Below are 24181 nucleotides of genomic sequence, written 5' to 3'. Positions count from 1 at the left end.
GAAAGGATGGAAACAGAAAGGTAAGCAAGACAAAATAAGCTCATAAACAAAGAAAGCAATAGCATCACTAATGTAGTAAGATAAAAATATCAGGTGAAAAGTTGCCAATTTCTGCCACTGACTTCTACAGGAATTTTTCAAAGTGAATTGGAATTTGCAAAACCACAGAAATATCTGGAAATTAAAGATATTGTGACAAAGCAACCCTTTAATTTATCCTCAAAGTAATTATTTCCTAGAGATTAAAAAAAGGAGAAAAACGCTGGTACTCTTGCATCCCTATATTTTTTCTAACTACCATGTATTTCACCAAAAACTACACAAAACTATTTTTCTGGGCTGCCAGTGTTGAGAGTAGCCCTCAGGAGATGGCAAATATTTCTCTTTTAAATCACTACCTATTTAATAAACATGGGACTGAAAGTATATGATGCTTCTTTTTACTTGATGCACCTGGACAAGTCTCACTTTCTTTTTGCCAGGTTGGAGTCTGGAAAGGACTCCAGGAAAGGAAAGCTAAGGTAAGGAAGAATCTTGTAGAAAGGATTATTCTTTCCAGATCTCAATTCCGTAAAGAAAAACTGGATATGAAATTATATCTGGATTTCAAATATATACAATGATTTGCATAAATATGCATTTCTACAGAACAGTAATTATAACACATCTACATGCAAGGCTTGGAATGAAACAGAAATATATTTGAGAGAGAAGAGAAACATATCAGCCAGCAAAGTTATCCATCCTGCTGCTGATGCAGCAGATGGATCATGCACGTATACTTTATCCAGTTCAGCACAAAGTCAGACAAAAAAGTTTAACAGTCTTTAGTAGTAGGTCAGTGGGGGAATAAATGGATTTTTCCATCATAATCACCTCACCACAATTCTACTGAAATGACACGAACTACATGATTTTAACAGATGGTCAAACAGAAGTGCCTTATACTTTGTGATTCATGGCTATTTAAACAAGATCCTACCACTTTAAAATAACTTGCTCAAAAGGCACAAGGACTTTATAACTAAGTATTTAACATCATGGCAACAATTACAAACTAAATTAAAGTGCATATGAGCATATTTTATTGTTTACTGATATGTTTTATTACTCCACAAGGGAAAGATGAGACAGAAAAAAACCCCCAACATTTAAAGCAACATTATCTTATCACATTTTCAAGACAGAAATAAGCTTTCCTGGAAAAATCAGCTTCAGGCTCTATGTATTTAAGGCCAAATACAATAATTCTGATATATCAAATGGATAAATTCCAGAAGTCCAAAAAGTAGCAGTTTGAAAATGCTGAAACTATGGACGTCAGACATTTGCTACAAGCAAAAGCAAAGGGAGGCGGGAGGGAGGGCAGAAATCAGATTGTTCAAAAAAAGCACAAAAACTATCATCTAGTTGATTGGAGAGACTTATCAAGGCACTGAGACTGACGCATTTTGTCATGGACAACAGAGCACAGTGAAACTAGTTTCTATTACAAACACTTAACTTTGTATAAAAGCAAGTTCAAGAAGTTCAAGTTCATGAGTTCAAGAAGCGAGGATCACTGGTCTTCCTGAAAATGCTTCATGCAAATTATCTTAAGATACAAACAGGTGGCCTACCAGCTTTCAAGCATGACAACTATTGCTTAGTTATGTTGAGATACCAAGACGAGCCATTATACTGGGGCACTTGTCTCAGTAGCCATGCAGGTATCAGTATCTAATGTGCGAGTAAAATTATACAGACAGCATGTACAATGTATACAACTCCTCCAGATTAACAAATGCACAGTAAGAAAATAACTGGAAACTGTATTCAACATTAGCTAGTTCTTCATCATGTTTACAATTGATATGACTATTGTGGATAAAATGCATGCACTAGAAGAGTCATTACAATTTCTAAGGGATTCTTGTTGAAAAAGTTAAGAAATTCTGAATCCTAATGTGAGATTAATGGAAGTTTAAGATAAATCAGCTCACACATAGTGAACAATCATTTTTGTACCAATAAGATTTAATTCTTCTGAACCATGCCTCCAAGCTTATTTTTAAAACCAGATTATACTATATAAAATAATTAATGATAAAGAAACTAAGGAGAAAAAAAAGTTACAGAAACTAAATACTTATAGGCACAAGATGGAATTTTTACAGATGACTAATATGGCCACTGATTATTACACATTTTTGGTGATGGGGAAGGACTCAAGCCAGAAAAGATCAGAAATTAATTCTGGTTCACTGACATTAGTATGAGATTGCAAGTAACACAGAGTTTTCAGAAATATGGATACGGAATGCTTCAGCTTTCTGGCAACTAATTCTTTTGGGGTACATGACAATTTATAGCAGAAATAATCCAGCTTCTCCCTTAAGGCTTCTCTGCAGACATGAAAAAGAAAGAAAATGTCTATCTTCCCTAATAGCCCAATTACTCATTTGTTTCAAGCTCAAATTTTTATAGGTTGAATACAATGTTTCTGCGAAAGCAGCTATATATATTCGTGTTTGCAGAAAAAAAAAGCTGTTTGTTTTTCCTTTGATGATACAAAATGATAGTCCAGACTTCTTCTATGGTTATGAGCTAGCTCTTAAAATACCAATAGAGTATGGCAAATGCCAAAAAGCTGGAGATTGCATCTTCTGAGTAATATCACAATATATTTAATGGTTATGTAGTACCAGATTGCAAACCTGCTGCATGGGCTGATTAAGGTCATGTCTACAGTACCGAGTTTAGGGTTTGGCATAACCACCTAGCACATTAAGATTTTAGAAAAGTTTATTTTCAGTGTATTGCCTTCACTAGGAAAAGGTGTGTCTTTAACACATTCAGTAAGGTCCGAGCATAACATACAGTACTTGCTGGAGTGCCAAACCATGTTTAAAGCTCCCTCTTTTCATTAAAGTACCTAACTGCCAATCAGTCCTCTCCTACAGGGGCTATTTGTGATGGCTACTACAGCACATGAAAAGTGACGTTTTTCAAAATACTTGTTTCCCTGCATGACCACAGAGCATGCAAGAGAGAAAAAGGGTCCACTATACTTCCTTTATCTTTGTATTTTACAGGCTTTGAATGAACCTCAGAATATCCTTTTATGACAGGTATAAAAGAAAAACAATGATGTGGGCAGCACTGACGTGCACTAAAAGAAGTTTTTTGCCAGTTAATTTAGAATATGATCAGTTTGCGTTCCTGTCTTTTTATTATCCACGCATAATAACTGCCTGTCAGCAAACCTCTCACCACTAGCATGCTCCACTACTGACCTGCACCTACAGTCTGTAATACTGCAGTCCTGCACTGTGGAACAGATGCTAACACTTGTACCAAACTACGTGATGCACTCAAACAGAAAGTGATCTCATTCTGTTTGGGGAAATGTTACTACATTATTAGTAGATCCCAATACCATTAATGAGCTTTACCAATATAGTGATAAATTAGCAACCCTTGAACTTCCATGATGCTTACAGCGATTTTAGAGGAATTAAAAATACACCTTTCAAAACAAATGCTATGTACAACAATGCTTAACTAGTCAAACTACCTTGGTTAATACAATACAAACTCATGCATGAACACTCTTGCCTCAATCAAATAATTTTTTCAGCAAATTTTACACTAATTTGATATCCATTTAGCAAAACTGGTGATCAAGACTGAACTAGGCTAGTCCCTGAGCAACCTGATCTAATTAGACCTGCTTTGAGCAAGGGGTTGGACTAGATGATCTCCAGAGACCCCTTCCAATTTAAATTATTTTATGATTCTATGAGTATCCAGAAAGTAAACCAAAAGATTTTTCAATAACTTTTTCACATATACTCATAATCAAATAATAACAATAAACCAGAAAGACTGTTGTCTCTTACCTGCTATACACTTTGGTTAGTAAGTTGTTTATCTGTTTATCCATTTTATACTTTGAGTAATCTTCCAGACCATCTTTCACTGCAATAATTGTCAGAACCGCTATGAGAGGTAGCATTGTAATTTCTTTTTGGAAGGCTTCCACCAGAGGAACCCAATTTAGGACAACTAGAAATAGGAAATACAAATTGGCAACTCTGAAACAAAGAGAAAGCATAGGAGTTAGCTGTGCTAGCAGGCAGTCATCCTTATTCCCCCACTTCATGCTATATAGACACTTAAGTTAGCAGTAATTTATCTTTTCTTCCCCTCAACTGCAATTTAACAACTAAGTATCCAGAACTCTGTTTTCACTCTCCAGTCAATAGATTACTTAGCTGCACAGTTGTTTAATATGCATGATCAGAAGATGCAGAAACCAAGAATTTTCATGTATTTTCAAACCTGTCCTCCAGGCATATGTCTTCTAGTGAGGCTTTGGTGAACTTGCACTCTCTGAAATTTCCAGGTCTTTTAAATTTAATTTTATCATCTCCTGGGGGAGATGACATGTTTTTAAAAGGGAGCCATCCTACAACCTTCCTTGCATAACCTTACAAACCAGCAGTCCTGCAAGCAGAAAGAGGATGAAAAAAACTGGCAACAGAGAAAGACATGAGGGGAGAAATACATTTGCAGGAAATGATCTGAAAATCCTGCTGCAGATTGCTGTATGGCAGTGCTCCAAGAGTAAGGAATATTTCAATAATCCGACTAACAGAACGAGTGGAAATTACATAAACTATGGAGAAAAGGATTAGCCCAATACTGATGATACTCAAGAGACTTTGGCCAAATAACACAGATCTTTTCAGAAGCGATAGGCAGGTCAGGAGGAAGAATAATTTTTGAATACCCGTCTATATAGTAATAGACACATTTAAATAAAAGGATTCAATTTCAGAAGAATTACCACAATCAAAAGGAGTTCATTACCTGTGAAATTGTTCAAATAAATTCCGTGGTAAAAAAGTCAATAAAGTATACTTAGTAGTCCGTATTTTGTTGTTCATGTACAGTTTTGATACTTTTTCATACTCTTCCTTAAAATGTCCCAAACAGGGTATCACTATCCTATGTTTGCCAATAGTTTTTGATGATTGATAGCACTTGTTACTTGAATTGCTGCTACCTTCTCCACCCTCTGTAGATATCAGTCGCTGCCAACGGTATCGGGCCCAGCGGATGGGATCTGCCATTGTGCCTGAAATGCTTTATAATCCAAGACGCGTCCTCTATCTAGAAACATGTTAAAATACAGCAAGTTAAGTAATAATTCTGTAAAGGCTTTTCAACTAAAAAGTCACAGTCACAGTTTTGAATAAGCCTAGGAATAAAAGTAATTTCCATATTTTGATTTTAAAAAACCCAGACAGTTAATAGGTTATGTGAGGTCAGGAACCTCTGCTTCAAAGGTTGAATTTATGTGAATTTCATCCACCCTTTCAGGATCCCAGAGTTTGATTACTCTGTTTAAAATACACAATATTTTTGTAATAGCACCTCATGTAAGCAGCCCACCCGCCCACCAGTTTCTCATGCTGTAGTATGGTGAAAAAGCAGACAAGCTGCTAATTCTGCAGAGAACAGCATTTTGAAAGGAATCCTTATCTCAGCCACTGCAGTCCTTGCTGATGGTTAACAACCTTTATTAAACTCAGGAGTCAACAATATAGCAATGGGCATCTGAGCAGCCTTAGACCCGAAGTGAGGAACTGCCAATGAAGGGCACTAAGTAGCTATCATGAACAAAAAACCTCTTCCTACTGAATTAGAAACAGATTTGAGAATTTTTACCACCTGATGGAGGATGAATAAACTTCATGCCAGTGCTTCTCCTTTATTCACCTTAGCTAAGCTCTAGCAATCTACCCAGGAATTTGTTTTCCTAAAGAAAGATGAAGTACATAGGTATAGGTGATACTAACTTTTATCAAACCACCCGATGCAATCAGAAAAGGACTTTTACACACACAAACCATGCTTTAATAGAAGCTCAAAACTTCTGGTTTTTATGTTGAGGTTTTTTACAGTTTACGACGAGTTTTTACAATTAATAGTTGCTGTATTTCTCGTACTACTTCTTCCATAGAACAGCTAATCTTGTATTTGTTTAAAACTATAACTTGCATGAGCTCCAAATCATCAGTACAGCTACTTCTCACTGCAGATTACTTTCTTTGCATCTGGTATCTTACTACCTGCATACATTATAGCAAAATTTTTGACTAAATCCTCTTCCTAAATCCCCACACAACAGCTGCCTCTAAAACTTGCTGGGTCTTTCTAAATTAAATCTCTTTACTACAGACTACCCTATGCAGTCATCAAACTAATCCCGAGTTTGGCTTCAAACAACTCGGACTTCTATTCATGTGGTCTCTCTTTTTCTGCCATTGACAAATGCCACTCTGTGCTGCTCAGATTCCTCAAAAATGTTGCTGTGAAAAGTAATTTTCCAAACTATTGATTTGACACCATCCTATCTTCTCTTACATATCTTCCTTGATTTTTCCTTTCTTCTATTACAATTGCAGAAATCTTGAAACATGGGCACAGTGTCCTCAGCAGGTCCTCTAGCAATCAGGTAATATTAATATCTACATCAACACATACTGTTCTTAAAAAGAAGATTCTGCAAACTTCCTAAAAGCCTGGTCCACCACATCAGTACCCTTTGGCTAGAAAGCTCTCCCCTAATCTCTAACTGGTCTCCTCCTCTCATCAAATTAAGATGGTACATTTTTGTCCTATCATCATTAGATGAGGCTATTTATTGACTGTTACAATCTGTCTTGGAAGACTGTTACCACATACATGAAACTCATATTTCTCTTTAGAAACCCTGATCTGCATGTGAAGGGAGAACAGGAACAACAAGAGAAAAACAAACCTTTATACAGCATCTCCTCTCAGCATCCCCTGGCAGTTCCCACGTGAACTACTGTTCTCCCAAGGCCCTTCTGTAGTGCTTCCCCAGGCAATATAAGAGACCACTCTGAGAAAAAGAGACTTGCCTGTTTTCTCAGTGCTAAACCTCGTGGTCCCAGTAACCATCAGATTACCAAAGGAAAGCAACTGCTGCACAGGAAGGCAACTATGTCTGGGACTTCTCAGGGAAACAAGAAGGAGATTGTGAAGATTTAAAAAAAAATATGGCATCCTCTTATTTTCACAGAACGTGGCATCTTTGCGTCCTTGCTCCCTCTAATCCTACTGCCCTCTGCGTAGAGGCTACTATCCCATTTTAGTCAGGGGTAGTCTTTCCTCTGGAGATGGAAATTCCAGTATCTAGAAGCAGCTACTTCACAGCAGCAAACTACTTTTAAGGTATGGCTACCATATAGTCAGATGTGAATATTGATCTGTACACATGTGAAAGAGATGCTTCAATTCATTTGCACCAAGTCTGAGAACAATTCTAAAGCTTGGAAGGAAGCCAGGTCTTCAAAAATATTTAGGGACTGCAGAACCTGCTGCTAGTGGAGTCTATACTTTGCTATACAGAGCTCTTCAATGCACATAGGGTTCTTAAAAACCAAATGAACACAACCCATCTACATGAGTCAGGACTGAAACAAAGAACAAAGTACTGAAAATTAAACAGTTTAAAAAGCTGACTGGCTGAAAAAATGGTACTTTCTTCTTTTGCAATCACAAATTCTGGCAGCTCAGTTCTTTAAAAAACACTTCTAGGTTTTGGATGGCGCCCTTAAGGCTTGGCCATTTTGAGGAAACAACACTCCTCTTTAACTGTCTCTACTGTGACAAATCAGCAATTTCACAAACAGATCTTATGCAATGAGAGGCCTCTTAAAAGAAAAGTTTGCTTTAATTTGCTGGATTATCAGGGAGAGTTTTAACATGATTTCTTCTTTGTCCTATTAAGTTTATCAGCCTCTTTCAAGCTTCCATCTTTACTGTGAATCATACAGGTGTGTCAATTAACCATACTTTTGCTGGAAATGATAATTCTTTGCCCAAAAGCAGTAATCTGACATATCTCTACATACTGTTACAATGTACAATATCTTTGCAGAAAACTTAACAATAAGCAAATACCACAAAATTTTTCAAGATGCCATATGAACCAGGTATTTGACAACAGGTTAGATTTGTAGAGAGAATCATGTTTGTTTTCATAAGACCAAACAAACATCTGATATTGGTGACTTCTGTGACCAGAAGCAGCAGCAAAAGTAAAGAAACTCTTTCTCAAAGTAAACTCCCAGGGCTAATGGGAATGCAAAGGCTTTAAATGGCAGATCCTGTTCACTCAGTGAAAATTATCTAGGCAAAATAACCTATACAGCTAAACCACCTTTAAAATCTTAAGAGTTACATTATCAGTAACATGCAAATAAAGATGAGAAGAGAGAGTTGAGAACTGGGAAAAACAAAAGAGAAAACCTTACAAATTTCAAAACCTCCTAAATTCTAACTCTTTTGTTTTCATACTTTATTACTTTTTGTACTATTTGATACCTGGTGACCACTGTTAAAAAAAACGGGGAGGGGAGTACTGCACATTTTAACGTGACAGCATGTTAAGACAGAATTCATCACCAATGGATGTGGAGCCAAAGGTTTAAACTGCATATGCAGTGTTGCTGAAGAGCAGTCACCCCTCACTGCATATGCATCCCTGACTCCTGACACAGCTCCAAAACCTCTGCCCCACCCTTCCTCATCCTCCTTCAGAGAAGCAGAGCTTAAAAAGGAACAGGAAGCTTCAGATTCAGTTGTGTGCACTGCATATTTCTGCCAGTATCCGCAGCATTTTATTGTAAACAGCATTTAAGAAAACTCTGAAGATTGTATGGACAAGAAAATAACTAACACAAAACACCACCACCATACCATATTGGAAACACTGTATGAGAGGCAACAAGTAATCTCCTATGGTCAAAAAGGTGAATCAGACAATTAACCAGCATCTTGGGAAAAATGTATCTGGATCTCATACTCTGCCACAACGCCCTCTGACTCACCTGGGATTTGACTGAGCTACTATTTGCAAATGATTCGGGTTTTTTAAAGTCATTTGCATTTACATTGTAAAATAGGATTTATGAGGTTTCAAACTTCAGAAATCTCTTTTGCTTTTTTTTTCTCTTTTGAATATTTTTCTTCTTTTTCCTCATTAAATTGGGATCATAAAGTAATGAGCACCTTTTCTTTGGTTAGCTAGGAGTTCAAAAGGAGATTCATCAACTTCATGTTAGATATTGTAAAGGACGAAGTCGCCAAAGATCAAATAAAAGCTGTTTTAAACAATTTTTCTAAGAAATCCCTTCTCCTTAAAACATTATTTGACCCTCTTGTCATGTCATTTTTCATAGTAAATTCTTGAGTTCTCTAGCCTAACGTGAATTTGAAGCAGTAATACAAACCAGCAGATGCTCCTTTGAACACTGGCGAAAGGCCCACAAGATGAGTTACTTTTAGACAGATGTGAGAGACAGAACTTAAGTCTGAAGCAGTATTTTTAAAGGTTTATTTTAAAAAATAAGTTTCTGTTTAAAAAAGCCAAGAATAATGTTCATGCATTTGAAAATAGGAAGCCTAAACGATCATATTCTAAGTTTGAGGACAGTGTCACACAAGCTAGACTCTGTTTTCATTTTCACACTGTACACTCTAGTGAACACTACTTGATCTTGCTAAATAGCAACAGCTGACATAGAGCTAATCCAGACATGTCTTACATGCAAAAAGCCAAGTTTTTGTAGCAAGGTCACTAATGTCACATGATCATGATGAAATGTGGAAGGGAACTCTCTGACACTGGACATACTATTTGCTTTCTCTCTACCTCACTTGCCTCATGTACTCTGACTCCTCTTCTTATAAAACACTTTGAGATATTCTAATGGAAAACTTGAAGGACTAGATAAAGTTAACGTGCAATAGCTGGTTGTCAAATCTTTGTAAAAGCAAGGCACAGCAGTGTTATTTTTACCACAGGACAGATAAGCACTATACACTATCCATGTCTGACCATCCTGTATCACAATAAAAAAAGCCTTTAATAACAGTCTGCTACTGGTAATGCTGTGAAAACCCTTATTTTTAAATGCTCTGTACCCTGAAAGAAGGGCCTTTCATTATAAAGCCCAGTATAATAATTTTCTTATATGTACATTTCATGTCCAAAAGTTGCTTTCTTTTCCCATCACTTGCCTTTCATTGTCTCTTGTAAAGTCTTTCAGCTTCCAGTTCCATGGAGTATCACCTTCATATCTGCTTGCAAGCCTTCGCTCCTAGCCTTCCTGCAGGGAGATGGAGCTGAGACTAAAAAAATCCTTAGTTCCAGTTTTATTATTGGGTAGCCTTTGGCAAATCACTTGGCATTCACTGACCTCTCCCATCCCAGATTCTTTCTAGAGATTGTCTGCAAAATAAATGTGTAGATAATTTAGCCAATGTTTATACTGCTCTGAAACTGTACCTTACTATTACGTTGTGGTTGTTTGCTCGCATGTCATGTGAAGTGCCCTACCATTTACCCTGGCTTCTCTTGACCACTTCCTCCCTTCTGACAACATCCCTCTCTTTTGCTGTGATCTCCACATAGTTAGTCCTCATTCTTCTTTCAGAAAATTCTTTATTAAATACACTTGGTAAATGACATATTTCACAAGAATGTTCCTCAGACCTCTGGCACATGCACGTGTATGGTGCTTATTTCTATCCTGTTGCTGCTTAGGCACAGTCTTCGGACATAATGTGCAGGACGCCTTCTGTGTCCTCTGGGTCTGTTTCCAGTAGAAAGTAATCAATCAATTCTTGGCAAACATAAGTGCAATCAATAAAACTGCATTACCTTACTCAAAAAATGTCTACAGCACCTAAAAGGGAAGCAATTCAGACAATGCATCTCTCTAGCAACACCACTTCTCTTAGCTCCCTACCTGAATATTTCAGGATGTTCTGCAGGTCTGAGGTTCTGGGGTGACCAGGGAAGATAAAAAATACTAACCCCAATGGAGGTCACACTACACAAAGCTATGGAAGAGCAGATCATTCCTGATGCACGCAAAGTCCCATTTAAACCTCTTAACAAGTGTTACTGCACAGGCACATTAGCACTTGTGTCGCTACATTACAACTGGAGTACACTGTCAGAACTATACAGGCTAAATGTTAAAATTGCCTCCTAATCATCTTTGACAACTCAGAAGCTATTAGACAATGGAGAAGCTTAAGGGAGCCGTGGCCGAAAGATTAATTTACCCTCTGAAGAACAAGTACTTCCTTTCTCCTAAGGTTTTCTACTTTCTCTGTAACATGCAATTTCACAAGTTTGTAACTTTGCAAGCCAATATGAAATCTGCAGAGACATCCTAATATGCTAAATAGATCTGGATAAGAGACTTGTGCTGCCGATTTATGGGACAAACAGCCAAAAACTTGCAGGAATCAAAACTTCAATTTGAAGAAAAATATGTGGTTATTTGCAACCATGTATTTTGAGTTATATTCATAAAGGGGATGCTAAGAACTCTTGGATTAAGAGTGGAAGGCAGATGTTACTATAAAAAGTGAAATGCTATGGCAATATTTTGCCATGCACTCCTGCCTACAAAGTCTGATTTAGCCTGGGTAACAATGAAAACCTGCAAGCCTTGAAATGCCTTATCCTGGAAAGAAAATTTCTTGGTTGTGAGTACATTAAGCCAGCCATCGGCAGCTCTTCACAACTAAAAAACAATCAGCAGGATGCATTAAAACCCAGGAAGTACCAAGGCCCTGACACAAGGTCAATCACAAGGTAATTTGATAGTTAGTAAACCATACATGCAGTAGTGCTGATTAATGTGCTACAGTGTGGGAGCAGTACATAAAAGCAGAAAATCTCCTCCACCTTGGGTAAAGTTATTTAAGATGCCAATCGGATCTTGTACCTACAGACACAACTGAACCATATAATACCAAATTTTAGATTTAAAACTCAGATAAATCATGTATTTCTGCTACAGGTAATCAGTTTCAAAATAAAACTGAAGACTGCTGGAGAACTATGATTTTTGCAAACTTTTTCCATCCTCTATTCATCAGAAAAGTTCTGCTTTATGCACTGTTCTTATGTGCCACATTGGTCTCTCAAAATTGTGAAACAAAACCTTCCAGTTTAAGTCTTACTATTTTATGACCATCTTTTCTCACAAGTATATCTTTAGCTTATGGTCATGCAGCATTTAATCACTGCAGATGCTCTGATATGCATGAAATTCACATTAATTTCACAGTAAGACTAAGGTGTGGGCCATGTTAAAAAATTTATACTGGTGCTCATATATGATGCAAAAGGATGTGATTTTTTTGTAGTCAGTGTACACTGCCTAAGTTACAGTAAACAGTTTTAAAGGAAATGGATCCATATTGCAGTATTGCTGGTTTTTAACTTTGCTGATTTCTTTAAAGGGCCAAAACTGTGTTGTGTAGACAAGGTCTAGGTTACTCATTGAAATTTATACTGGAAGTACCTGTTACAGCAAGAAACTGTACTTGAGTTCCCAAAATCCTAGGTTAGGTCTCTGACTAGTCATGTTCTTCTGTTTTTTTAAGACATTATCAGCTCTTCAAGAGTTCCAGAAACTCCCAAGGCATCCAGAGGGGCCTTCAGGTTTACTGCTCTAGGGTTCTTCAAAGGATCTGGGAAAGGAGGTTATACATATGGTTACAAAAAGAGCACAACTCTAAATCCAAAAAATCCTCCACAGCTCACTTTAAACGAATATACTAGGTTTGATTTTATCTTAAAGACCTTCTGGTTTTAAATAGACTTCTCTGCCAATACTGGAAGCCAGAAATGTCAATGCTACACATGTGGGCATGACCTGAGCTATTTAATATCTAGATAACTAACAGCAGCTAAGCCACAAAAGTAGAGACTCCCATGAAGGTCTTCAAGTACTGTGCAGACTTAGACAGCTCATGTCAAGGCCTGTAGCAGTGCAGCTTCACTGGTTTTTAGCCAAACAGATTACAACTACTGTAAGCATACTGCAATCATACCTACCAAAAGTGTATCTTAAATATGAACAATTTACATACAGCCTTCTGATTTTTAAGAAGCTGAAACAACAGCTACAACAGATGTAAGATACCTGCATATTTCAAAGGGATGATAATGCTACAGCTGACAGCACCTTAATTGTCAATGCTGTTGTGCTGATTTGTGTATGTATTTTGTGTATGCTGCTGTGCTGTATTTGTGTTGTAGGTTCAGCAACAATATGCTGTGCGTAAGCACAGCTCCTACTTTCTACCAGTAAAGCATCTTCCTCACATGTAGTCCAGCTGCAAATGACAGTGCTGTTTTAGAACATAAGCTGTGCATCACATTTTTTCCTTGGCACTTCAAGATTTTCAGTTGGAGATCCCTTTGGAGAGGCAGTTCTGAGGGTCAGACTCAAACTACGAAGGCGTCTAGTTTTCGTTTCAGCATCATGAAATCCTTTGTGGCACTTCTATTTAGTATTGCTGCTTCTGTCCTTGCCTTTCTTACTCATCTCCACAGCCATTAATGTTTTACTTCTCTTCCAGTACTGTTTATTATATTCGGGTCTAAAATTAGGCTCAAATCTTGCATACTTCACTTAATATTTCATGACACTGATTTCAACTGTTAGCTGTCCAAGACAGGAATTGTGCATTGTCCCTGTACTTGGAACACATAAATGTATTTTAATTGTATTAATGTGACAGCAGAAATTATGCCAGTATTTATATCCATTTTAAACAGCGTATCAGTATATACTGATGGTTTCTGGCTTTATATGGACAAGACGGGGCTTTTAAAAGTCACTACAGAAACCAAGTTAGGTGTGATACAGGTGGTCATCAGCCACAACACTGTTCAACAGAATTCAAGACAGCAGTGAACATAATTTTCCAACACAGTGAATTTTTGACAAAACTGACTCTTCTATAACCTCAGGAATACAATCAGATATTTGTCATGGAGCAATAAAACCTGTCTACTGCTTGGGGATATTTTGACAGGAATAACCTGTGAATCCACTTTAATCACTTTTCTGCAACACTACAAAACATGCCTCTTCAGAGGATATTTCAGGCCTGAAAGAGAGAAGTGTCCTGCAGCAATTCAGGGCTCAACTACAAATGCATATCTTTAAAAGTTTTATTATTACAAATGAAGCCTAAAGATATAGGAGCCTATAAAAAAATGCAGGGGGTCAAGAATGCTCAAATTCTGACCCTAGTAACCTCAAAACTATTTAAGACACTAAAGAAGCAGTGCTGTGAGTAGCTGAACTGATTTAAGAGCTAACACTGAAAGGAGTTGCTCTTGCTTCTCCTACCTCCTGCTCCTGGCTTTGTCCCCTCCTTCATAATTGATCTGATACTTACTGAACCTGGTTCAACTCACTGACCTGCAAGACCTTTTATTAACTCAAAGACAATAACATTATTGGATTTCCCAGTCCAGCTTACAGCTGTGAAAGTACTCATGTTGGCAGAGGGAGGTGGCACAGGAGTGTCAGATTAGAGTGCCTTGAGTACTTATGTAGGGCAGTGAGTCCTGGTTTTAGTCTAGTTTTCATTAGAAATATATATCAGCTGTGGCTATTGCCTTTGAAATCCAGATCATCCACAGCAGTGGCAACTAACAAAAGAATGTGATCCTTGTCTGTCAGTCCTAGCTTTTGCTCTTGTAAACAGTAACTACCCACAGACTAATTGTAAAGATTCAGGCTAAAATGATGGCTTTGGACAAGCTTCTAGGGCATACAAAGGAGTTAAGAGAATTAAATTGCACTCTGATCTTGGGGAAACCATTTAGTGCCTCTCTGCTGCAATAGGGATAATGATGTTTCTGTTATCTCATGGTGATGATATGAAGATAAATATGTAGATGTGGTGCTTAGGGACATGGTTTAGTGGTGGACTTGGCAGTGCTAGGTTAACGGTTGGACTTGATCTTAAAGGTCTTTTCCAACCTAAACGATTCTATGTTTTTAAATAAGAGGTTTGTCAATACTACGGTAATTGGTGAGACGTGAATACCCTATTAAGTATTATTTTAGTATGAAAAGAATAGTCATTTTGATATTGAAAGTACATTTTTCTTCAGTAGCTGTACTTCTGACAGAACTATAACTTCCTTTTAGGAACTTTGATATTTCTTTCCCACCCTTGTGAACATTTTTTCATCACTGAGCCTGGTAATTATTGTTGTGGCCTAATCCTGTAACTGACCGTGCGCACTATATCCCTCTGTACTTTCCTGAAGCTTCAGACTGTGATTTAAATGGACCTAAGTCTACTTCCTTGCCATAAATCTGTAAAGTACGTAAAAGCTTACACCCTTTCCCTCAATCACCGCCAAGAACTATTAAAACAAAAGCTTTTGTTTCTGGAGTCAAGGTCTCAATTCCCTTTTCTTTCCGGTCTGCTTCCAGAGCAGCTCAGTCGATGAGATTTACCGTACGCAGAGGTAGCCTCGTGGCCCAGAGGATGTTTAAAAACATAATAGCACAAACCGCCCTTTTCCATTGCCCACGACGGCCGCGGTACCACTGAGCTTCAGCCGCCGACGCGGCGTGAAGCCGCCGCCGGGTTCTGCGCGGTTCGGCCTCCGCAGCACTTGCCCGGACCAGACCCCTCACGCCTTCAAAATGTCACCCGCGGTTAGGAAGAGGGCACCTCCCTCCACATCCGAGTCCCACTGGGAGGTGAAAACGGACAGGTCGGTTGTGACGACCTTGCCTTTTCACACCGAGAACCGACCGCTTCACCTTCCCCTCACGCTGAGGGGCGGCGCCTGCCCGGGAAAAGTTCCCAGGCGCCGGCAGGACGGAGGCACCCCGCGCAGGGGCTGGAGAGCGGCGGCCCCCGTCAGAGAGGCAGCCTCGCCTCGCCCCATCCCAGGCGGCGGGGGGCACCTGGCTGCCGGCGGCTGCCCGCGGAGCCCAGGCCGGCTGCGAGGCCCGAAGGCCGGCGGCCGCAGGCAGCCCCGCTTCCCTTGCCGGCTCGTTTGTCCCCACGGCCGTACGGCGACGCGGGTGGCTCCGCCACAGTCTCCTCGTGAATTAGTGCGGGTTCCTCCCACGACCGCTGCTTCCACGTTTTCCTCCCGTCAGGTCTCGGCCCAGGAGCCCGGCACCGGTGTCCCCCGCCCCACCAGCCACGCACCCGGCCCCGCAGGCAGGCAGCATGCCTGCCTGACCCCGCGCCCGGCCCGGCGGGCTTACCGGTGGTACCGCGCACATCCCAGCGTAATGGCCGCGACTCGCTCCAAGCCACCCCACCCCCCCCGCGCACGCCGCTCTCACCCCGTTTCCGCGGCCGCCCCGCCCCGCCGTGCTGCCCGGCCCCCCGCGGCTGCGCCGCGCCCCTCTGCCGCCCCGGCCCGGCCCGACCCGGCTCTGCTTCTTCCCCCGGCGCCCTTCGCCGCCCTCTACTCGTCACTCTGCCCTTACCGGCCTTTTGCCGCCCTTTTCTTCTCGCCTCTTTCCCGCTCTGGTCTTATCTCGCTCGAGGAGCGACTGAGGCAGGACCCGCCGGGCCGGGCTGCGGCGGGAGAGCCTTCCAAAAGCGGCCCCGCCGCACACCCCACGGCCCCGCGTGAAGAAGCTTTGGTCCTTGCCGTAGGGGCCAGGCCTTTGGTTGCCGCTTCGGGAGGCGAGGTTAGGTACTGCCAAGCAAGCCCTTTCCCCCAGCCAGGGGCAAACCCAGCCCCAAGGCAGCAAGGCGGACTGTGGGCCGGCAAAGGGCCGTCGTGCCCAGGCGGCAGCAGCTGTGCACCCGTTTTTCTCCTGCTATGCTCATGAGCTGAGTTTTCAAAGTGAAAAACGAACAGAGCTGCTTTACAATCTCCATCGACCACAGCGCTTGCCCATCCAAAGGTTAGTTATCGTTTAAAGGCTTTTTTTTTTTTTTCCTTGAGGCTTCAGCAGATGGAGGCCATGGCAGGAATGTGGCTGTGACAGAACCTGACGTCCTTGACAGCTTGTCAGGGAAATTGATGTTCTTGATGTTTTGCCAGGACAGTCTGGCACTGAAGGCAGCTCGGCCTGTCTAAACATCAGGTTTTCTAGCCACTGGGCTAATCAAGGTTAGCAAACACTCTCTCTTGTTTTCTAGGAAGTAAGCCTCTGGCTATTGAGAAACTGCCCGAATTATCTTAAACAAATCACTGCTATCTGGAACCTCAGTGAATTGTTTCATCAATAGCCCTTTTGAAGCCCCACGCTCTCCTTTTTGCTCTTAATACCTTCCAGAGCACTCTTGAAGGCTGCCCCTTACAATGAAAGCATGTGGTCTTTTACATGAAAGTGAGAGGATTCCTACTCCAAGACCATCTTCTGCTGAAAAAGGAAGAAAAGAACCAGAAAAAGTTATTTGCAGACCCCTTGGTCCCTATTGAAATGGACTGGAGTTACCAGTACTTGTCCAGTATCAACAATGAATTCCTAACAGAGAGATGGGAGGGCTGTGCTGAGCAGTGGTAGTTAGTTGTGCTCTCTTTCCCCTGTGCATGGCATTGTTTTCCTCTGTTGTCCTGCATTTTAGCATGCCCTGCACCCCTGATCACACACTGAAAACACTTGGGTTATGTTTCAGTGAATGGCAGCTGATGGTCTGTTCTTTGAAGTGCCCATACAGCTAGCAGTAATTTCAAAACATTGGCATGTCAGATGGAATAAAAATACATCTACATGAAGGAAGTCCATAACTGCCGCCTTGAAATTATGCAGATTTATTCTTCTGGACAGGAAAACATACAGAGTTCTTCTGTTTCCTTGGCAGGATCCACCACCTTTGCTGGCTCAGGTGCTGTAGGAAAGAGGATGCAACTCTGGGGAGAGCAGAGTGAACTGCTGCAAGACACAAGGTGGTAGTAGGCCTGCCAGAAAACAGTTACTTTAATGTTGTTTAATTGGTTAACATATTGATTTATTGGAACTTTCAGGTTACCATAGGTGTTTGAGAAAGAAGAGAACATCACACAGCTCTTAACAAAATAGCCACCTCTTCTGTAATCACATAGGAGCTGTAAATAATTCATATGCAGAGTCCCACATTTCCCATTCATGTTTTTTCATGCATGTCAGTCCATTCTGTAAGCTTACAACTACAAAAGGCATCATTTTGTTTCCTTTGTTTGCCCAGCAATAACAATTGCCTCGATTAGGCCTGCACATCAGTGCGCTGCAAAAATACCTGACCAAACCATAAATGAGCTAGCTTGGCTGCCAGAAGGAGCATAGCTGCCTTAGTGTAACACTCTGTGCAGTTTAATTAGATGTGTTGAAACAGGATATATGAGCTGTTCAGAGAGGTAGGTCTGATTGGGTGGGTGGGAGGCTTTACTGGCGCCTGATTTGGCCATTACACAGACATGTTTTCACTTTTATCCTTTTGTACTACTGTCCAGTAGTACAAGTGGTCTTGATCCCAAGCATGCAAAGCAACCATCTAGCCTGTCTGAAGTGTGATTAAACTGTCTTCTCCCAAGTATCCTGTGGAAGAGTAACTACAAAGAAGATAGTCACCAGAGATAATGCTTCATTGAGAAATCTCACTGATAGCTTTTCTATGTGGAAGTATTAACACTGAATGTCATCCACACAGATATATCCCTTTTTTTTCAGAGAGGTCTGCAGGTATCTTTCATATTCATTTCTGAACCACCACACAAAAAGAGAAAACTATAGGCACGTGAGAGCCATTGATGACTCCAGCACAGTTGGAGAGCTCCTTGGTCTTCTGTGTTCTTCAAACCCTCTATCTGTTCATGGCTGCAATAACTCTGCAAGTGTGAGCATGAACAGCTCATCCAGCTGCGCTCATATTGGCACTGGTTGGGACACATGAAAGAGAGGAACTTACATCATGGGAACTGTCAACTAAACATGTTGGCAGACTGAAAACTTTCCCACGAAGACCTGGAAGGAAGAGGGAAATTTGTCATAGCATGCCATCAAATATTTCCCAGAGCACCTCAAGTTAATGAAATGCTAAGGACTTGGGTATGATTCTGCAGACATTGCAGTGCCAAATCCATGGAACTAGCAGCGCCAGTGGGGATTTGGGTTTGTAGACATAGACAGTTATCATTACTGCAGTGTGGATGCTCCTGGACCAGCTTAGCAAGTACAGGGTGCATTCGTATCAGGTCAGTGGATGTACCTGAGAGATCTGGTGTGTATTTGCACTATAAATAGTGACATACTATGATATACGCTCTGCTTTAAATATCTTTGAAGATATGGTAGCATATTTATCATACGCCAGAAAGGGACTTGATTATCACCCAGTAATTTGATCACCTTTTTCCTCCTTAGCTCTGCAGTAAACCCAAATAATTTAACTGTAGCAAAGATTTCACAAAAAAACCTTAAATTTTAAATTACACTGAATTATTGTTTACAAGGTCATTGGCTAAATGACATATTTAGAGTCCTAACCAATGTTATATGTGAAAACCCAATATTTTGCCAGTGCAAATTAAAGCTGTCTGTCATGCATATGCACTGAGGTAGTCTCTTACTACAAGATCCTCAGATATATTTCCTGACAGGACCCCAGTCTGACTCAGTTTACGGGATGATGGATGCACAGTGAATGAGACAGCTGTTTATCTGTTCTACTCTATGTGTGGCTATAACCTTTATTTACCATACACCGTCTCAATCTGTATGGGTTTATTGATTTCCTCGTGAGGAAATTGTGTTCATCACTGGAGTGAGCATTTTATAAATATTCACAAATTTTCCTTCACAGCTCCCTGTGAGACAAGAAGGTATTACTACTTCCATATTACAAATAAAAAATTGAAACAAGGGAGAATAAACACCACAACGTGAAAGTGTTTGCTAGTTATTCTGAGACTACATGCTCAGTTTGAAAGATCTACCTTTTGTTTTTATATTTTTACAGTGCACAAGATATTCTGTGTATATTATGTACATTTTGCAAATCTTGAGAGAGGTAGAGTAGGTATGTAAATATTATCATGGGAACTTTCCTGAAAGGTACCTTCTGGGTCATTGAATATATTCCCTTGTTATTGCAAGCATGCCATGTAATCTAGTTGATAAACTGACTGAGCTTTATCTTAGAAGTAATTAGGCGTTTTGCTCATATTACTATATTAAAAAACTGTCCCAGACTATGGTTGGTGTGAGGGTTAAGAATTATCTTCTAGCTTCTAAACTCAATCTCATTTGCTCTTATACTAGCAGTGACCACTGTTTTAATGGTTTAAATAGGTCTTTTTATTCCTGGTGTTTTTCTATCCACCTTTGTTTTGCTAAAGTAAACAAGATAAGAATGAATTATATGAAACTGAATGAAGGCTAACTAAATTCTGAATAAAAGTGTCCAGCCAAAGGTGTAATGCAGTTTAACAAATCCATTCAGACTTTAGTTAATGTTGGATAAATTGCTATGACGTGGCTTGTGTAGACAAGTTTTAAGGGACTAACTGACTGTAGTATGCACTCATGCAATCCTTATGCTTTGCCTTGGGTTTATACCATTATGGTTAGCCAGAATGCCAGGAATCGGGAAGCTTGCGTTATATCCCACTTCTGGAGGGCAGTTATTAGCAGTCAATAGCAGTTACTGTTATTGACGTAGCATTTACTGATATACCACTCACTTTGGTTTGGCCATCATGTGTATTAGGGACTTCCATCCTGAAAGTCACTAAGATGATGGGACTTTCTGTTCTAGGGATTTTCATTCTGTTGCCCCTTCTGCAGAAAGTAACTATCAACTGGAATTTAACAAAGAATCTGAAAGAATCTTTCACTTTTAAGAGGCTCTGAATTACCAGGACAAGCAGAAAATAATCTTAAATGAGGTATCATCATCTTACTGCAGCTCCTAATGCAGCAGGAATTTACCTCTTATCTTGGCATTAGTACTTTCTACAATAGGGGAGCTGAATTGGTAACCTATAGTGAGACACCAGCTTCTAACAATACAGGTTCACTACCCCACTGAACTAACACAGGCCCATTGAGTAAGAAGACACAAAACTATAAAGAAAAGGAACACCATCTAATGCTGCTACTTCTGGGCTGATGGGAAAGTGCGTATGGTTGGAAAGTAGTACTAGTTAAGTGGAATTGCACACAGACAGCTTTGATGCACTTGAGTAAATTGCTTTGTCCCTTCTTTTTCTGTTTACTGTGGTGTGGCAATTTCCCATGGCTAATCTTCAGCCTTATCTTATCTACAGCTGTAAACTTGTTATTAGCGTGTTTACACTGCTACAGTTTTATTGTGCATCAGAACATTTTTGATATGCACTTATGATATGTGCTTATGTGCCTTCCTTTTCATTGTATATATAAGCAAGTTATTTGACTTGTTGATTTTATCTAGTCCACAAAATAACCTTAATTCGGCATCTTCTTTTTATCAAACCACTGTATCGGCTAATAAAATCAGCTGAGTCAGTGATATCAAATGAACTATTTAGTAAATGTTGCTTTTTTCTCTCTCTTTGTTTGTAGAAAGTTATTGTCTGGGTTATAATTTTTCTCAAGCTTTTTTTTCTATTCACTTTTTTTTTACAGGTTTTCTAACTCATAAGTTCTGCTGAACAGATGACTCCAACTTGCTAAACAAAATTTTTTACTGTATTAACATACTTACGTCACAACTACTATATCCATTTCTTGAACAAATAAAAATAATCCAGCAGATGGATATGAAGATGCCACTTGGACTTTTGATTTTCTCAGGTATTCTCCACAAGGGAAAATCCAAGGCTGTTTTTTCATAAGGTGGTTAATCTAATTTTAGGATACCTAGTATCAGATCAAAAGTGTCTACAAGATGCCGCACTGATAAAAACTCATTTTTATGGTTCACATGTATTTAAACATTTTTGGAGGTGAAACTTTGTCCCAGCAGACTTTATATCTGATCGTCTCACCTTCTAGAGACAGTGTAAACCAAGATGAAGCTAAAGTATAGACCAACGTAAAGATAAAGTACAGTCCAAGACCAAGACAAAGCACAAGCACGGCTTTAGCTAACTTGGAAGAAATGTTACCACATGCATGTTTCTGATCCACTTGGGTAGCCCAATACATCACAGATCCAAGATTAATTAATGAAAAGCCATGGTAAAGACAAGAGAGACTTATACTTTCACAGGTATCTGTAGGTCAAGTTCAAACTTAAAAGGAAGCCTAGGGTTTACTTTTATGTAGTACTATATGTAACAATATTAGAACAACTGCTCTTTACTAGGATTTTATGTCATATAATGCATTGCAATTAATGTATGAAAAAAAAATATCCTGTCTTCAAATAAACAATTTATATTTTCTCTTTATTTTCACCCTATAGGTAGAGGAACTATTTAAGGAAAACTAGGAAAATTAACATAATTGTAAATAGAATTGTAAATAAAACATAATTGTTTTAAGTCACTCAGGATTTCTCCTGAAATATTCTCCAAACTATGAAAGGAAAATTTCTTACTACATTCCTTACAGTGGCTTGTGGAAGAATGAGTAGACCATGTCTTCACAGTGCAAAGAGAAATTATCTGGTGATCTCTTCTCCAGAATTTGCTCCAGAGTAACTCTAAATAAAAGCAAATGTCATCTGAGCTACTTCACTGAAAATTAAGAATATCTCTACTGATGCAATAACATCAAACCATTGCAAATCTGGTATGAGCAAAATACTAATCAAAGCTATTGTCACCTGCATAATGAGATTCATTATTTCACTATAGCAAACCCTGTTTATAGATAGATGCATTTTCCTACCTTATAAAAGTCTTGCACTTGTGCATGAGCCAGAGGGTTTTCAGACTTTCAGCTGGCTGGTAATGCTTTTAGGTAAATTAGAACAATTTTTTGTGCCTAGAAAGAGAGTATACGTAGGCAAGCTGAGATACAATGGTTTTATTGGCATGACTCTCTTACTTATCAGTGACTAAGCCACGAGAAAATTGTTTGCTATTGCAAAGAAGTACGCAGTGTGCCTCTCTTCTTTTTGTATCTTTGTTAATTTGAGACACTCTCATGCTGAAGAAAAAGGGGAATTGTGGTAATATGATTCAAAGCAGAATTTGTCCCAGGAGTCATGGTGGTCATGGGTCATAGAGGTTATACAACTGCAGCAACAGTATGACAGTTAGCAAGGTTCGAAAAGTTGGTAACTGTAAAGAAGTTGTCCAGGACTCTTGCAACTGCTTCCCAAAATCTACTTTTCAAATTAATACATGAATATTTAGTTAGCTTTCTGAGAAGATGTCACTTTCAAATTATTTTTTTCTGGCCTCCTCCTCTGCAACGTATTTCTTTGTTTTCCTCATGAGCACTACATTTGCTGTGTTTGATATCATATTGCCATGAGTTTCCTAAGAAAAAAGAATTTCTGTCATTCTGGACACACATCTAGCTTGCTGCCATGATCATACTTTTCCCAAAATACAGAAGAACTGCTGGTTCTTATCAGATATTATTTAAAGTTAATAAATGTGATGGTGTAAAGCCACAAACTTAATGGATTCCTACACCACCTGTAGGAACCGTCAGATATTACTATCTCAATTCTGCAGGTGGGGAAACTCAGATGCAAGAAGATGAAGTGGGTAGGAAATAATATAGTAGCAGAGTTGGAATTTTTTCTTTATCCTAGTTCTGTGCTAAGTATGGTAGTCGCACAGTCTGTCTCAGAGAAGAAAAAATGGGAACAGATGTTAAATATCCTTCAAGGAAAGTTATATGTATAAAGTGTACTAACTGACTCCACTTTCCTGAGCTTGGTTACAAACATGGGTAGATGGGATTTGTTGTTTAATAGGAGTCTAGGAATGTCTTCAGTGAAGTCTATTCAATTGTTATTTCCCATGGAAAAGAGAAGGGCAGAAGTAGGAGGTAGATGTGAAAAGCTGCCCCTTATGTATTATTTAGAGACCCCAAAGAAATCCAGGCATTCTGGCCAGCATGATTTGCTGCCAAACTGGACACAGACTGACAAGACTGAGAAAGACTTGTAAATCCCAAGGCCGTTTGCCTTGGGAGCAAGTTGGCTGTATTTACCCTGGAAGAGGTTTAGTGGTAAAAAAGCACTGCTGTGCTGTATTGGCAGAAGCACTCTTAACATGCGCATAGCTGTATCAACAAACTGCGCTTTTTCTTAGTCTGTTAAAATTGCCTCCTCTTTCTGTGCCCTTGGTTGAAACAACCTCTGTCAGCAACACCAGAGTTTTGCCAGTGTAACTATTTGACCAACAGCCGTTTTCATTACC

General features: G+C 39.6%; 1 protein-coding gene across 6 annotated transcripts in view; it reads right to left on the bottom strand.

The window, feature by feature from the left end:
• Positions 1–16187, bottom strand: part of ATP10D (ATPase phospholipid transporting 10D (putative)) — a 52201-nt gene extending 36014 nt beyond the window's left edge. For 5 of the 6 annotated variants that reach the window (XM_075500021.1, XM_075500023.1, XM_075500024.1 and 2 more), the window contains exons 1-3: positions 16143–16187; positions 4855–5157; positions 3882–4076 (exon numbers count right to left, since the gene is read on the bottom strand). In XM_075500021.1, coding sequence (XP_075356136.1) covers positions 3882–4076; positions 4855–5117 — 458 coding nt within the window. In that variant the 5' untranslated portion in view covers positions 5118–5157; positions 16143–16187. Of the gene's footprint in view, positions 1–3881; positions 4077–4854; positions 5158–10097; positions 10170–16142 lie in introns of those variants that run through there. The other variant, XM_075500022.1, reaches the window with a different exon arrangement.
• Between the last annotated feature and the right edge of the window lie 7994 nt (positions 16188–24181).

This window comes from Mycteria americana, chromosome 4 (assembly GCF_035582795.1).
Source record: "Mycteria americana isolate JAX WOST 10 ecotype Jacksonville Zoo and Gardens chromosome 4, USCA_MyAme_1.0, whole genome shotgun sequence".
Lineage (NCBI taxonomy): Eukaryota > Metazoa > Chordata > Aves > Ciconiiformes > Ciconiidae > Mycteria > Mycteria americana.
The sequence above is the reverse complement of the archived record's forward strand: the minus strand, read 5'-3'. Positions and strand labels throughout refer to the sequence as shown.